General features: G+C 37.5%; 1 protein-coding gene across 1 annotated transcript; it reads left to right on the plus strand.

Moving 5' to 3' along the window:
• Positions 1-11,712: 11,712 nt before the first annotated feature.
• LOC149380842 (uncharacterized) lies at positions 11,713-14,110 on the plus strand. The gene is made up of 7 exons (XM_089601221.1): positions 11,713-12,146; positions 12,220-12,310; positions 12,392-12,537; positions 12,615-12,858; positions 12,948-13,235; positions 13,322-13,526; positions 13,614-14,110. Exons 1-7 carry the CDS (start codon positions 11,713-11,715, stop codon positions 14,108-14,110), a joined length of 1,905 nt encoding a protein of 634 aa, XP_089457347.1.
• The last annotated feature ends 1,612 nt before the right edge of the window (positions 14,111-15,722 follow it).

Genomic DNA, 15,722 nt, shown 5'->3' on the forward strand with positions numbered 1-15,722 from the left:
ATGTAGTTGTTCAAATTTTGAGTCAATAAACACTACAGCCTTAAAAAGTAGTTATAATTAATTGAGTTGGACATACTACGGCGTTTTTATGGCATCTATTGCACTGGAGTCTTATCTCTTTGTCTATGACTTCAGTCTTTTTTGTTGAAGACTACATCTTTTAGGTGTAGTTGAAAAATTGAGGTGGTTCATGTTTTTATCTTAGACTACTGCGTATTGTTGTAGTCTAGGAAGATAGATATTTATATTTAGCTTTAAGACTACATTTATAAATTGTAGTTTTCAGTTTACGCACTTAAGACTCCAGTTTACGTTTGTAGTCTCTTGTGTGATTTAGCTTAGACTACTTTCTTTTAATTGGAGTTGAACTTAACGTCATCATTTAACTACATTTGAATTATGTAGTAAAATATCTGTGAATGCAATATTTTGTATAAAAATATATATTGAATTAAAATGGTTCAATCTTCTAATTTGTATAATTTGTACCTATATTTGTACCAAAACACAAACATGCATAAAAACACATCCAAATGGTACCAAAAACACATCCACATAAGTACCAGATTTACATCCAACCATATATCCTGAATAATCCTACAAGAGTACCAAATTCATACCAATCATACCAAGTACCAAATTCATCAACATATCCATACTAGTACAGGCATTGTAATGCTACAAAACCACAATACCTAAATCCAAAGACGTCCCTGCTTCATCACACAATCTACAGTACCTGCTTCATGCATACTAAGTGCCAAATATCACACAATTCTAAAGCAAATCCATCCAAGTGATATCATGATTCTACATAAAATACAAAACAGTTTGATAGTGTCCAGAACACTACCTAATACAAAGTTTGAAGGTAGGCAGCCCATTCTTGGCACATCACATCGAGCTCGTCTCGAGTATAGCTACGTATTCCATCGAACTATATTAACGATGAAAAAAATGAAAATTACTTAACCACATCAAGTAAACAAACAAGCTTATAACTATATTAAGGTTGTATTTTTCCAGAAAAAAAAAAAAAAAAGATTAAGGCTAAGCAATTACTTTAGCTTCAGTCGAGATTAGGTGATGGCCAATGATATCTTCCATGTACTTAATCACATAATATCCACACTCTGTTCCGCCCGGTTGTCGAGGACACTAGACAAACAGAAAAAAGTAAGTTAACAACCAATGATTGAGTCAGCTACAAAATTCAGATTCAATCCACACAGTAGCTCAACCCAATTTCATATTCAATCCCAAGCACAAAATCTGACTAGCTACAAAATTTAAACATACCTTAACAACTTCCCATGTAGCTTGTTTCTTCATAGTTTTGTTGGCTTTCGAGTTGAATAATTTCATAGCACTACGTACAGAAATACACATGTCATGATATATATGTAATGTATAACTATGTAAGATCCATAAATATGAAGAAGTCGATCAATGTGTGAACTCACGTATTAATAACAGCTTTGATATCATTTCCAGGTTTACGAGCAAGAGAATCAAAGTAATAAACTCGATCATTATGCGGGTCGAGTGCAAGCAACGTCCAATGATTTTTGAATCCACGTAAACAATGTATTAACCGTCTAAGCACCGTCCAACGAAAAATGAAATCATATAAATACTCAAAACATATAACAATATACTCATGTAAATATACTTACACGGGATTGAAAGGAGCTAAGAATAGTTGACCAACACCACAACCCTCCATTCTGTTGGCAATAAGGTCAGATTTTTGTCCACTGGTCCCCATATTCAAAGACACTGGATCTATGAACGCATACATAGATCCAATTTTCATGCTCATGATCTTCTGATACAAGTAGCTAATTCACATAAAGCAAAGATTCATTATGATGTGGCTAAAATATACATATATTTGAAATAGATCAATGAGTATTGAAAAGATTACCTCATGTACAGAACAATGCAGCTCGAGGTGATCCACTCCATGCTACAAAATACCATAATATCATCACGAAGAATATATAGAACTCGATCTTTGCCAAAAATATTCTCGTCCAAGGGAAAAGATATTGAGTTGTCGTTCCCCATGACTTTAGCAACATTAGTCTTGAGATATTCTAGACTCCATATCTGTTTGGTTTTTTTCCTGGGAGACCTACGAACGGGTGTTACCACCTGAAAAGAAACACGTATTGGATATTCTAGACTCCATAATTTTAAAAAAAATGAGCAACACGTAAGAATTAGTTGAGTGATTACCTTGGATTTCTCAATTGTAACCATATTCTTAGGCCACGGAACTTGATTACCAACTACTTCTTTGATAGTCAATTCATGTTTACCCATTCGCATTGGAGATATAGCCTTCTCATCAACGCACATATCTACATGGACACGTACAACTTCATCCCCCAATTTGATTCCCCAAACTGTTCCTTTGGTCGCAGTTTCAGAACAAATTTTACCATAAGCAACAACATTAGAAATGCTGTCCACAGCTAGTTTACATGGTTGTTCCTTCAAAAAAACAGAATTTAGTTTAGTAAATTTTAACAATTAACTAATTAAGAACCAAAACAGGGGTCATTTTTACCTTTCCGTTGGCGAAATCTCTACGCCCGATCAGTTCAATATCATCGCATTCTTCCTGGTAGAGTTTTTGTTCGTCACTGCAATTTTCCTTGTCATCGGAGAAGTGTAGATTTGGTTTTTTGGCTGTGCAACTACCCTTATCTGATTGAAGAAGAGAGCTTTTGAAGTTATCGCCAGCCTTTAACTTCATGTTTTCCACTTGAAGTTCCTTGATTTGTAATAGTAAAATTCGTCTTTCATCGGCGTCTCGTTGATGAGCCTCTGTCAGTTTCTTTTGCTCCTCTAAGACGAGTTGCAGGACAGCGCTTGTTTTTTTCTGCCTTGGAGTGTTGAAGTACTTTGAAGGAGTAACGCCATGCCCAATACACCTTACCAAACCACCACGGTCTTTATTTCCCAACGCTAATGTGAGAGCGTCTTCCTTCGGGTTTAAAGAAACAGCCCCATCCGTAATCTTTTTGGTACAATCATCCTACAAGTATACAAACATATAGGTAAGTTAAGTTTGACTAACCAAATAGACAAAAAAATAGTTCAATTATTTATTCTAACCAGATTGTCTATAAATGAGCTAATCTCTTCATCCTCTGCAGCACTGCCTTTTGCATAAGCGATCTTCCAAAGCTCACTTCGAGATGGTTTACCAGTGCCACCCCTTTCCTTAGACTATAATAGAGCAGGAAATGAAACAATCCACATACTAAAACAACTTCACAATATCAATATAAAAAACAATCTGATGCACATAAATCAACTTCAATACTCACCAAGTCAGCTGCTACGTTTGCGAATCCACGCCTAGAAAGGTGGTGCCGATACTTGATCTTCTTTGACTTGTTAGACTGTTCTGTACTCAAAGTTCTAAAGTCATCGGAGAGACGTTTCGCAACAAAAATCTTCCAAGATTTCTGCGTAATAAAAGGATACGCCGGTGGCGGTTTTGCAAACATGCGTGGCTTGTCAACATAGTTGTTGATGTAATTGGTTGCCAGCTTGTACTTGAACTGTCTCCACTTTGTACATGCAGATGCTAATATAGCCTTCTTACCCTCGAAAGGCACGTCATACGATGTCTGCATAAAAAAAGCACGAGTATTACATATGGAATACGACACCATAGTTTTTAAATGGAATCAGAACATGGCTTTACCTTGATTTGATCCCACACTTTCTCCTTGAGCTCAGTTGATACCGAACGCCAATTTTTGATCTCAATGGGTACAGTTGATCGCACAACAACACCTACATAGCTTTGCATTTCTGAGTTTGTGTCACCGATGCTTTGTCCAAGGTCATTGTAAGTTATTGGCTTCACCACACCATTTGCTCTAGCTATAACAACCTTGGTAAGAAGAGTAGGTCCCCTTGATGTCCTTTTTTTTGCTTTTGGTTCCACTGTTGTACAGTCATTTGGCACTGATGTTTGTTTTTCCTTTTCCTGAACTACAGGTCCAGATTTTTTCTTCTTTTTTGGTTGCGGTGCCACTGCTGTGTCGTCTTTTCCTCCTCTAAACGGACCAGTGCCTCTGATTTGCCAGTGTTTTTTTCCTCAATTATACATGCCCTTCTTGTCCTTTTTTTTGCTGGAGATGTATGTGATTTGTCTTCATCTTTTGCATCAACCACAGGTACACTACACCTACACACAATAAGGTTATGAATCAGAATTATACACGTACAGACATACACAAACAATATACATCAGTATTAATTATGAAACAGTCCCACACACACACACATAAACATGTTAATTAAGTTTTCTCACTTCTTCCTCGCACTAGTCATTATCGATCTAAGTACCCTCTTCATCTATTTGCAAACATGTTTCGTCATCTGTCGAATCTGAAGACTCTGCATCAGAGAATAGTTCGGTGGCAGGAGCTTCATAATCAACATCATCGTCTGGTATTGGACTAGCAAAGTCATTTTTCAAATTCGGTATCACAATTGACCACGACGTATCCATTCCGTCTTCTACATAGAAAACTTGTTTGACTTGGTCTGCCAAAATGAATGGATCTGACTTGTGACCAGTCTTTGAAAGATCAACCACTGTGAATCCATCATCTACCTTAACACCCCTTGAACTGTCAACCCATTTACATTTGAAGACCACCACTTTGGATACGAAATAGTCTAACTCCCATATTTGTTGAATAGTCCCAAATAATGTCATGTCTGAAACAATTGGTTTCTTGTCCTTTGAGCTGCACACTTGCATTGTCTCAGTCATTACTGCGACACCGCTATTTTGAACAGAACTTGTGTCATCACGGTCCTTTGTGAAAAAACGAAATCCGTTGATTATATATCCACTGTAGGAAAGAACGTGTGCTTTCGGTCCATGTGACATCCACCTTAATGTCTGTGATACCGAAACTCTAGACTCTTCCAAATCAAGAGCAACCTATAGAAATTTTTTAAAAAAATAACACACTTATTGATTTTGTGTTACTAGTTCTTGTATAATGAACATATACTTTGTCACGGAGCCAATTGGTAAATGATCGATTGTGCTCATCTTGAAGCCATTTCTGGTCCTTCACTTTACTTGGATTACATTCAAGCAAGTACTCCATATGCTTCCTAAGTAGCATATCAACATGTCACCATTTGTCTTAAAACATATATCATATGAAGTAAAAAAAATATTATTTACTTACTTTATATACGGACTGATTTCAATAGTGTTCTCCACCACAAAAAGATGTGCTTGCTCCAATTCTATCTGTTTAGGTGTATGCACTCTTCCAGAAGAGATTGGTTTGCCAACATCTACACCCGATTCATTTCTCGTGGACGGAACACCAACAGATTCTACAGAAGTCAAGTACTCCGAGCAATATTCCATACCTTCTTCAACTATGTAACATTCTGCAATACAACCTTCTGGTCGGCTGCGATTGCGCACGTAACCTTTCATAACTTTCATGTTCTGTTCATGTGGATACATCCAAGTTAGACGAACCGGTCCACAAAATTGAACTTCTCGTACTAGATGTATCATTAGATGAACCGTTATGTCAAAAAAAGATGGTGGAAAATACTTTTCCAAGAGGCACATAGTTGTTGTAAATTCTTCTTGAAGGCTTGCCAGTTTGGAAGCATAGACAACTTTGCTGCATATCGCATTGAAGAAGCGAGAGACTCTTGTTATTGTGGTTCGGACCTTCTTATCCAGCAATCCTCGTAATGCGAGTGGAAGAATCTGTTGCATAAGCGTATGATAATCGTGTGATTTCAATCCAAACAGTTTTAACTCCTCCATCGACACACAGTTTCTAAGGTTGGAACCGTAGCCATCGGGCACTTTGAGCACTGACAACAGATTGCAGAACCTTTTCTTCTCTTCCTTCGTCAATGTGTAGGTTGATTGAGGCAAATATGTTTTCTTGTCACCAACCTATGGATGAAGCTTGGTCCGGATGCCCATATCCTGAAGATCTAAGCGACTTTTAAGACCATCCTTTGACTTGTGCGAGACATCAAGCAATGTTCCTATAATACTTTCACACACATTCTTCTCGACATGCATTACGTCCAAAATATGACGCACAGGAAGAAACTCCCAATATTCAAGATCAAAGAAGATTGACCTTTTTTTCCAAGGGAGTATCGGATCTGCCTTTTCTTCACCCTTCTTCTTCTTCGAACATTTCCCGTATACATATCCAATACGAGTCACCTTCTATAAGACTTATGTTCCGGACAAGCATGTAGGAGCATCACCGAGTTCTTGGGACCCATTAAATGCCTTCTTTGCTTTTCTGAAAGGTTGATGCCGATTCAAAAACCTGCGATGACCTAGGTATACGACCTTCCTGCTATGACGAAGATACAAGCCATGTGTGTCTTTACCACATACAGGACAACCATTGTAGCCTTTTACGACACAACCGCTCATATTTCCATACGCTGGGAAATCGTTTATTGTCCATAGCAGAATGGCTCTAAGAGTGAAAGTCTCTTTTAAATGAGCATAAAAAACTTCGATACCTGTGCTCCATAACAGTTTCAGTTCGTCCACGAGGGGTTCCAAGTAGACGTCGATGTCATTTCCCGGTTGCTTGGGACCCGATATCAGTAACGTTAACATGATATACTTCCTCTTCATGCACAGCCACGGAGGAAGATTATATGTTATCAACGTAACATGCCACGTACTATGCCGACTACTGAAAGAACGATACAGATTAATCCCATCAGCCGCTACAGCCAATCGAAGATTCCTTGATTCATCTAAAAAAGCAGGCCACTTCTTATCTATCAATTTCCACGAAGCTGCATCAGCTGGATGTCTCAAATACCCGTCGACTTCTCTATCGTTGGCATGCCAAGTCAGATTCTTCGCTATTTCCGGCGTACCATACATTCTTTTAAATCTGGGTATTGGGGGGAAATACCACAAGACTTTTGCTGGAACACCTACTGTAGGTTTCATGGACCCTTTTGGAATTTTCCACCGAGATGCATAACAAACAGGACAAACATCGAAATCAACCTTGTCCTTCCTATACAGAATACAGCCATTAGGACAAGCATGGATTTTTTCATATTCCATACCTAAGGTACACAACGTCTTCTTGGCCTCGTAGATAGACTTTGGCAATTGACTTCCTTTCAGAAACATGTCACCCAACAGCATCAACAGCTCGTCAAAACTTGTATCGCTCCACCCGTGTTTGACTTTCAGATTGTACAATCTTACTAAAGCTGATAACTTAGTAAATTTTAGACAACCGTCGTAGAGTGGCCTTTTCGCATCTTCTATGTATTCAACAAACATGTCAGAATCTTTTTCCAGAAGATTATTAGCGGCCTTAACCATTTCGACGGTATTAAAAGCATCATCGCAGTCACCAAAAGTATGTGCTTTTGGTTGGTGGATGAGCTTTTTGTCTGTACTACAGACCATGTTTTCACCATGCCATGTCCAAATAACGTATGTTTGGTCCATACCATTACAGAAAAGATGATCTCTGATGATTTCAAAAGAATGCGATCCCATATTTCCACACCTTTTACATGGACATCGTAAGGACTCCAAATTGGGTAAGTTAATTTTACAAAACTGTAAGAAAGATTCAACACCATCTTCAAATTCTTTTGAGCGTCTATCGGAATTTAACCATGACTTGTTAATTCTGTGAAAATGTGTTATTTAAATCAATTTATTAAATGAACTAATAGTCTAATATTTCTACAACCAGATCAACAAGAACTTACTTTGTACTTTGTAAATGTGTAAATGACATATGAAGCATAAAAGTACTTACTTTGTACTAGGATCACCAACGTGTGCTTCTCGGGAACTATCCCCACGACCAGAAGATCTCGAAGTCTTTTTAACGGCTTCTAATATCCGTTTTGTCACTCCTGAGACCTTTTGATGAGCATGACCAACCTCTAAAACATAATAAACCAAACACACAGAGTTCAATTAGCAACCACAAGCACACACACAGAGTTCAATTAGCAATCACAAGCACACACATAGAGTTCAGTTTACTTACTCATGCGAACCATTGTTGACTGAGTTTGATCTCTGTATATAAGAAAACATACACAAAACTGAATAAACTAGATAATTTGCATTCTTAATCTACAAATAGGTAAGAACAGGCAATGAGACCCCAAATAACCCCAAATCGAGCAACAAAGCAATGAGACCTCAAATAAACCACAAATTTCTAAGACATTAACCCTAAATTTCTCAAATCTGTTACTAAATAACCCCAAATCGAGCAACAAACTATGAAACCTTAAATAAACCCCAAATTTCTATGACATTTTACCCTAAATTTCTCAACTCACAAATAACCCCAAATTGAGCAACAAAACTGATGAAGAACGGAAAAAAGCTCATACCGATCGAAGACGACGACGTTAGGATTATGACTGGAAGACCTAGAACAAGGTTTTAAGGGTTGTGATGTGATGTCGAAGAAGTTTTTATTGGGTTGTGATGTGTCGCCGGCAAAGCTGCGACGGTGGTCAATGTTGGGTGGTGTCAGTGATGGTGGTCAACGAGAGTCAAGTTCTTGTTCGAATGTTTTTTTTTTTGAGCAATATTAGATATGGTAATAAATGTTTCAGGTGTTTTAGTTCCTCGTGTTGTGTACAAGTATATGTGAATATTTCCAATACTTAGTCATTTTTTCTTACTTTTCATATGGGTGGGAAACCAATTTTGGTAGTGGGAAATTTCCCTCCCACACTCAAATAGTAAAATTTTGTTAATTTTTTATATTTTAAGTATTACAACTCCTTCTTTACCTTTGACTGTAGTGTAAATGTGCCAAAATTTTGTGGGAAATTTCCCTCCATCTAAAAATGGTGAAATTTTGATCATTTTTAATTTTTTGGGTATTACCACTACTTTTTTATATTAGCTGTAGAGAAAAATAGACCATTCTCTACAGCTTTATATTCGACTGGAGTCTAATATAAGCATAAAAAAAGGTGACCGTAGTTTGTATTCAAAGACTCCATTAAAAGGCTAAACTGGAGTTAAAAAAAAAAAAAAAAACTGTAGTTGTATCCCATATTTCTGGTAGTGTAATGTCAGGGCATTTGCGTTTTTTTCTCATGCAGAATTAATTAACTGACTGTTTTAGTTAGTTACCCGATTTTCTTGGGATCATGATCTTGGATTTGGTGGATCCGTTTTATTTGACTTTCCTCCTGGGATTTAGAACCAAACTATATATATATGTGTGTGTGTGTGTGTGTGTGTGTATCCCACCTAGGGTTTGTATTCTTTTCAGTGGTTTTGGTTCTTTGTTTGACATATACATGGCGCCATAGTTCTTTGCTTGTCTCTCTACATGTTCTACTTGTTCAGAGATCTTCATCGACAACAAGCCTAGAACAACTCACAACTTTTGTACCGTCGTACTAAGTGTGAGATCGTGTGTTGCATTGACGTGTAATTGATCTTCGAGAGAAGATTAAGTAAAGCATAGAGAGGGAGTCTCTAGATCCGATGGGAGCTTGGATCCATATCCATTGGAGATAACCAAAGGAGAGAGGTGTTTGCGAATGAGAGCTTTGTCAAACTTAATAATCATATAACCTTGGTTGATTGATTATAGTGGATTGATTTTACCTGGATCTGTCAGTCTCCTTGAGTAGGTTGTTTATACCGAACATTGTTACCAACTGTCTTGTTCTTTATTTCTATTCTATTTGGTTGTTTGCTTGTTTATCACCTTGATTAATCTGCTTAAAACAATCAATTGTTCAATAACTTGGTCAACCTAAATCTTGAACAGCCATCTTAACCACGTTAAGTAATTTCAGAGCGGGCATTTAAACTACGGAAATGTTGTTGAAAAAATTTAGAAGGAAAATCATATCATGATATGAATTTACCGCGCACGATTATTATAACATGTTCTATCCTTCACAATTTTATGAAAAAAAATGACGACAACGAGATTTTTGATTCGTACATACTTCACACACGGAGTTCAGAGGAGGATAATGACAATACGAATAACGATGATAATATTAATTCTGATGATGACTAGAACAATGATGAAGATCATGATGATAATATTAGTGGCGTATGAATCGACATGCATAATGTATATTAGGTTTTTTTGTCTTTCACGTTTCTTAAATATATTGTATTTATTACTTAAAACAACGATACTTTAATTCATTGTCTATCCTATAAGACCGGTGGATAAATTATATGGAACGTTGAAAATTGTCATATAGCAAATGTTTCGTAAATTTCTAGTTTATGGCCACCAACATTTATTTACACCGCTGAAAATACGTAAATACCCATCGAAACTTCCCGCCTCAAATATGAATAATTATTGGGTATTTGCGTGTTTTCAATGGTGTAAATAATTGCTGACGGCTACTTACCAAAAATCTATGAAATGTTGGTTAACTAGCAATTCCTCTATTTTTGGTGGTTTAATAAGCTAATTATTTGTATTTATATTATTATTAATTTTGCATGGTTTATCTAGCTCAAGATTAATGAATGGGTATATATATATGTCTTTTTCATATTAAACATTATAATATATTGTGAAACCAAACACATTATTATATTACCTTTTTCGACCAAACATTGTAATTTAGGATTCTTAAGAATGAGATTACTTTAATTAGATATTTTTTAGGAACTTTAATGGGATTTCTTTGATTATGATTAAATTGCATGATTTCAAAGCAGTCACACTCTAAGTCTTGCTTCCTTTTTTTTCTTATTATTTTTTTTTATTTCAGATGACATCGTCAAAGGAGTGGAAAAAAGCTAGGATAAAATTAGTTAAAGACCCGTACCTTTTCTTTTTAGTTGCATTACAACGTCTTTTGGCTAAAGAATATCGTTGGAGGTTTGTTTGTCAGCAACGTCCTCCGGTTTATATGCCGCGGTTTGAAATTTAAATATGCTGTTAGTTCCGTAAAATAAAACTGTCTGGTCTAGATATCCTTATCTATATATATATATTTTTTTCTTTCTTTCTGTTATTTTCTGAAAATCCTCGCAGTACCGTTACATCTTGGGCGTATATATACTCTTTAATCCTCAAATTTTATGCCAAAACAAGTTCGGTAGAAGAATATCCATTCGTATCACCACGCATTTCAGGTCTGACTTTTGATTGCCAAACGATTATCTGTTTTCGATAATATCAGATAGATTTTGAAGGTTTTTAATTTTATATTATTATACATGTGTTCGCTGTTATTTCATTTCTATTCCTCTGTATAAAAGCGCACCACTTGTAAATTTATGTTTTTATTTTTCTCCCTCCTCACATGACTAGCTACTTATTTTTTCATAAGCAATTTAGAATTCTGTAAAAGTTTTTACTTAATTTTTTTTCATGCCCTACGCTTAAGGAAATTTTAAGTTTCCTTATCCTCTATGTATCTTTTTTTTTTCTTTTTTTTTTTTTAATTGAACAAGTAGTTTTATAAACACCTTACCTTAAAAAAAAGGTTTTATAAATACCTTAATCTTTTTCTCACATAGACTTTTAGTTTATCAAGAATGATTAGTACAAAAGTATATACGAAATTACGAACTCCATATATATATATATATATATATATTAGATATCTAATTTATTTTGATTGTATTTGTGACACAGATATTGGATTGAAGAGATGGCAAATAAATTTCCAGTCCCATTATTGGGCCTTGCAGTGATGCTGAGCCTATGGGTCTCATCAGTGCGCGCAGAGAGTTACATGGCATATAGGGACCCAAGTAAGCCCATAAACAGGCGAATCAAGGACTTAATGGGCAGAATGACACTGGAGGAGAAGATCGGTCAGATGGCCCAATTGGATCTGGAGAACGTAACGGTCTCAATTCTGAGGGACTCGTCGCTGGGAAGCATACTGAGCGGGGGTGGACACGTGCCACGCCCACATGCGACGCCGGAGGATTGGGTCAACAGAATCAACGAGCTTCAGTCTGGCTCGCTCTCAAGCCGCCTCGGAATCCCAATGATTTATGGCATCGATGCCGTACATGGTCACAACAACGTCTACCAAGCCACTCTTTTCCCTCACAACATTGGCCTTGGCGCTACAAGGTAAAACATGTCATTATATTATACGGTTTGCATTGGTACGGAATAATTTTAAATATTATTGTTGGTTTTGCAGGGACAAAGAGCTTGTGAAAAAAATTGGAGCAGCTACGGCACTAGAAGTTAGAGCAACTGGCATCAATTATGCATTTGCACCCTGCATAGCTGTAATTAATTGAGCCCATCATTCAATTTATTATTATTTTTTTTAAAATTAATGTTATGTGATTGAATTTGAATTTAATTAGGTGTGTCGAGACCCGAGATGGGGGAGGTGCTACGAAAGCTACAGCGAGGACCCGAGCGTGGTCATAGAAATGACTGACGTCATCCTCGGCCTCCAAGGCGAGCCTTCAAAGGACTCCAGAAAAGGAGTTCCTTTTGTTGGTGGAAGGTATAATCAAATTTTTGGTTGATTGAGCCACAAGTCACATTGATTATTATGAATTTTGGTAACTGCGTGACGTGTAGGGACAAAGTGGCAGCTTGCGCAAAGCACTTTGTGGGAGACGGAGGAACGACACGTGGCATAAACGAGAACAACACTGTGAGTGACTGGCATACGTTGGCGAGCATCCACATGCCGGCGTATCACCACGCCATTCTGAAGGGCGTCTCGACCGTGATGGTCTCGTATTCCAGCTGGAACGGCGTTAAGATGCACGCTAATCATGACCTCGTCACCGGTTACCTCAAAAACACACTCAAATTCAGGGTACACTTTATAATGATAATCGAGTGCGATGCGATGATATATGACAAATTTTATATTAACATACACCGCTATGTATGTATATTTTGCAGGGGTTTGTGATCTCTGACTGGCAGGGTGTGGATAAGATTGAGTACCCTTCGCATTCAAACTACCCGGAGTCAGTTCGTAAGGCTATTATGGCCGGAGTTGATATGGTGATGCTTCCATTCAACCACACGGAGTTCATCGAGATCATGACCGACCACGTGGCCAACAACCGGATCCCGATGACCCGCATCGACGACGCAGTTAGAAGAATCCTCAGAGTTAAGTACGCAATGGGTTTGTTTGAGCAGCCCTTGGCCGAACAAAGCCTCGCTGACCAACTCGGGAGCCAGGTACATCAATTTACTCATAATAATAATAATAGCTTTTACCAATAACGTGACATAATATACGTACTCGTGATGATGATGATGATTAGGCTCACAGAGATCTGGCAAGAGAAGCCGTAAGGAAGTCGCTGGTGTTGCTGAAGAACGGAGAGTCAGCGGATAGTCCGATTCTTCCACTGCCCAAGAAAGCAGGGAAGATCTTAGTCGCTGGAAGCCACGCCAACAATCTAGGGTTTCAGTGCGGTGGCTGGTCTCTCGAATGGCAGGGCTTTGACGGCAACAATCAGACCGTTGGTACGTACAAATCTCTTCGATCTCCAGTTCATATTCTTTTAAATATATAATCAAACCATTCTTTTGAATCACGTGAATCATCATCAGGAACAACGATCCTAAGCGGAATAGAAGCAGCGGTGGACACGGACACAGAGATCGTGTTCAGCGAGAACCCGGCAGAGGAGTCGATCGAGAGCGGCGGTTACTCTTACGCGGTGGTGGCGGTTGGAGAGGTTCCGTACGCGGAGACTCAAGGAGACAGCCTGAACCTGACCATGGTTGCTCCGGGACCGGAGGTGATATCGAAGGTGTGTACACGTGTCAAGTGCGTGGTGGTCGTGGTCTCGGGCCGGCCGCTCCTGATGGAGCCGTACATGCAGCAGATTGAGGCCCTGGTGGCTGCGTGGCTGCCGGGATCCGAGGCTGGGCTTGGGATCGCCGACGTGCTCTTCGGAGACTATGGCTTTTCAGGGAAGCTTCCCAGGACGTGGTTTAGGAACGTTGACCAGCTTCCCATGAATGTCGGAGACCAACATTATGATCCTCTTTTCCCCTACGGATTCGGTCTCACAACCCAGCCATCTCAGCAACCCTCTGCTTAGTTGTTTTTTTTTTTTGGATTTTTGTTTCCTATTTATCAGGTTTGCTGTTGGGTATATTTCAACAGTTTTGGCTTTTTGAATATTCAAGGAACATATTACAACGTTTCAGCAGCTTCTTTTAATTATATAGTTTTACGTTGCTGCATGAAATAAAATGTTAATTTGTGCTGCTCTCTTTTCTATATAATGATGTTGGCATGGGGTGGGTTTTTTTTTTCTTTCCCCATATTTTCATTGTTAGGTTCATTTTTAGAGCTATAAGCACATTTTTAGAGTTAAGCAAAAGTGTATCAAAAGAATTAAGAAAACTGGAATATCTTCAAGGCAACACGTGCTTTATTCCTTTAACAAATAATTAGCAAATTAGCCAATTAAAATTAAGATTAGAGTAAATTTTAGATAAAGAGCCAACATTTTGTAAGTTTTAGGTAAAATTTAGGTAAATAACCAAAGTTTTGTAAATTTTAGATAAATAATCAACGGTTTGACTGGGTTATTAGCTAATATAAGTTTTCAGTGCAGTTGGTCTCTCTGCGCTATATAGAATAATTTTTTTTTTTTTTATTGAATCTTCAACTTTAAACGATATTTAAAAATAGGGTAATTAGCTTATTATCATATGAGAAAGTAAACATAGGGTGAAAAATGTGTGCATATGTGGTATTGGTGTTTAGGAAAAAAAAAAAGTAGTTATAAAATTTACAAGCATGGTGAGTCAAGTTAAGGTATGCTTACTGAAACAATAAATACAATAATATTTTTTTTACTGTCTACATAAACAACATATAATCTAAGATAAATAATCCACATAATTTTAGAGTACATGAGCTTCTATTCCATTTTTAGACAAAACAACGCGTTGGAAATTTGTGTGTTTTACTGATATTTGAGAGTATTTAATATCATTATATTTGTTGATTTTTGGAAAAATATTCGATGAGGATCCACTCATCAAAACTTAAATGTTATGAATGATTTTTATCCCTCATTGTGAGAGGTAAGAGATCGGTTACTTATTTGTCTAAATCGGAGCTAAGATGAATGAGAATAGATGCTCAAAGTGTGTTGTAAAACATTAAAAAAAAAAAAAAAAAATCTGAATGAGTTTGTATGCGTTGTGGTCTAATTCTTTGGACCAGTTAATTTCCTTCATTAATTAAAAATGTTTTGTATGTTTTAATTGGGTTGTTAAGTGCACTAACGGCTGATATTACAATGCACTAATGCGTATTATGGGCTGGTAGCAAGCATACATTAATGGGCATTGTGGCAAAAGCTTTTACACATTTAAGAGGTGTAATGTGCATTAAGAGGCAGCAATTTTTTGTCAAAAAACGTTTAGAAAATAGGCCTGTATAAGGCGGGATGTTTTCTCATTCTAGGCAGAGAAAAGGAGAGAGCAATGAGCCAAGCACATGACTGAAAGGCTATAGAAAACACGCACAAAATTATTTCCTTCTTTCCCGGCCCTCAATTCTCTCGGTGTTGATGATAGTTTTTCAGCATAAGTTCAAGTTCGCCAAAGTTGAACAAGTTGGTGCGTTGTTCATCTCGTACGTCGTTGAATCCTGGAAGGCAATTGCTCATGTTTTCCAACACCCGGTGAGAGAGC

This window comes from Urtica dioica, chromosome 11, assembly GCF_054948205.1.
Source record: "Urtica dioica subsp. dioica isolate 48M chromosome 11, U.dioica_male_clone48M_v1_H2, whole genome shotgun sequence".
Lineage (NCBI taxonomy): Eukaryota > Viridiplantae > Streptophyta > Magnoliopsida > Rosales > Urticaceae > Urtica > Urtica dioica.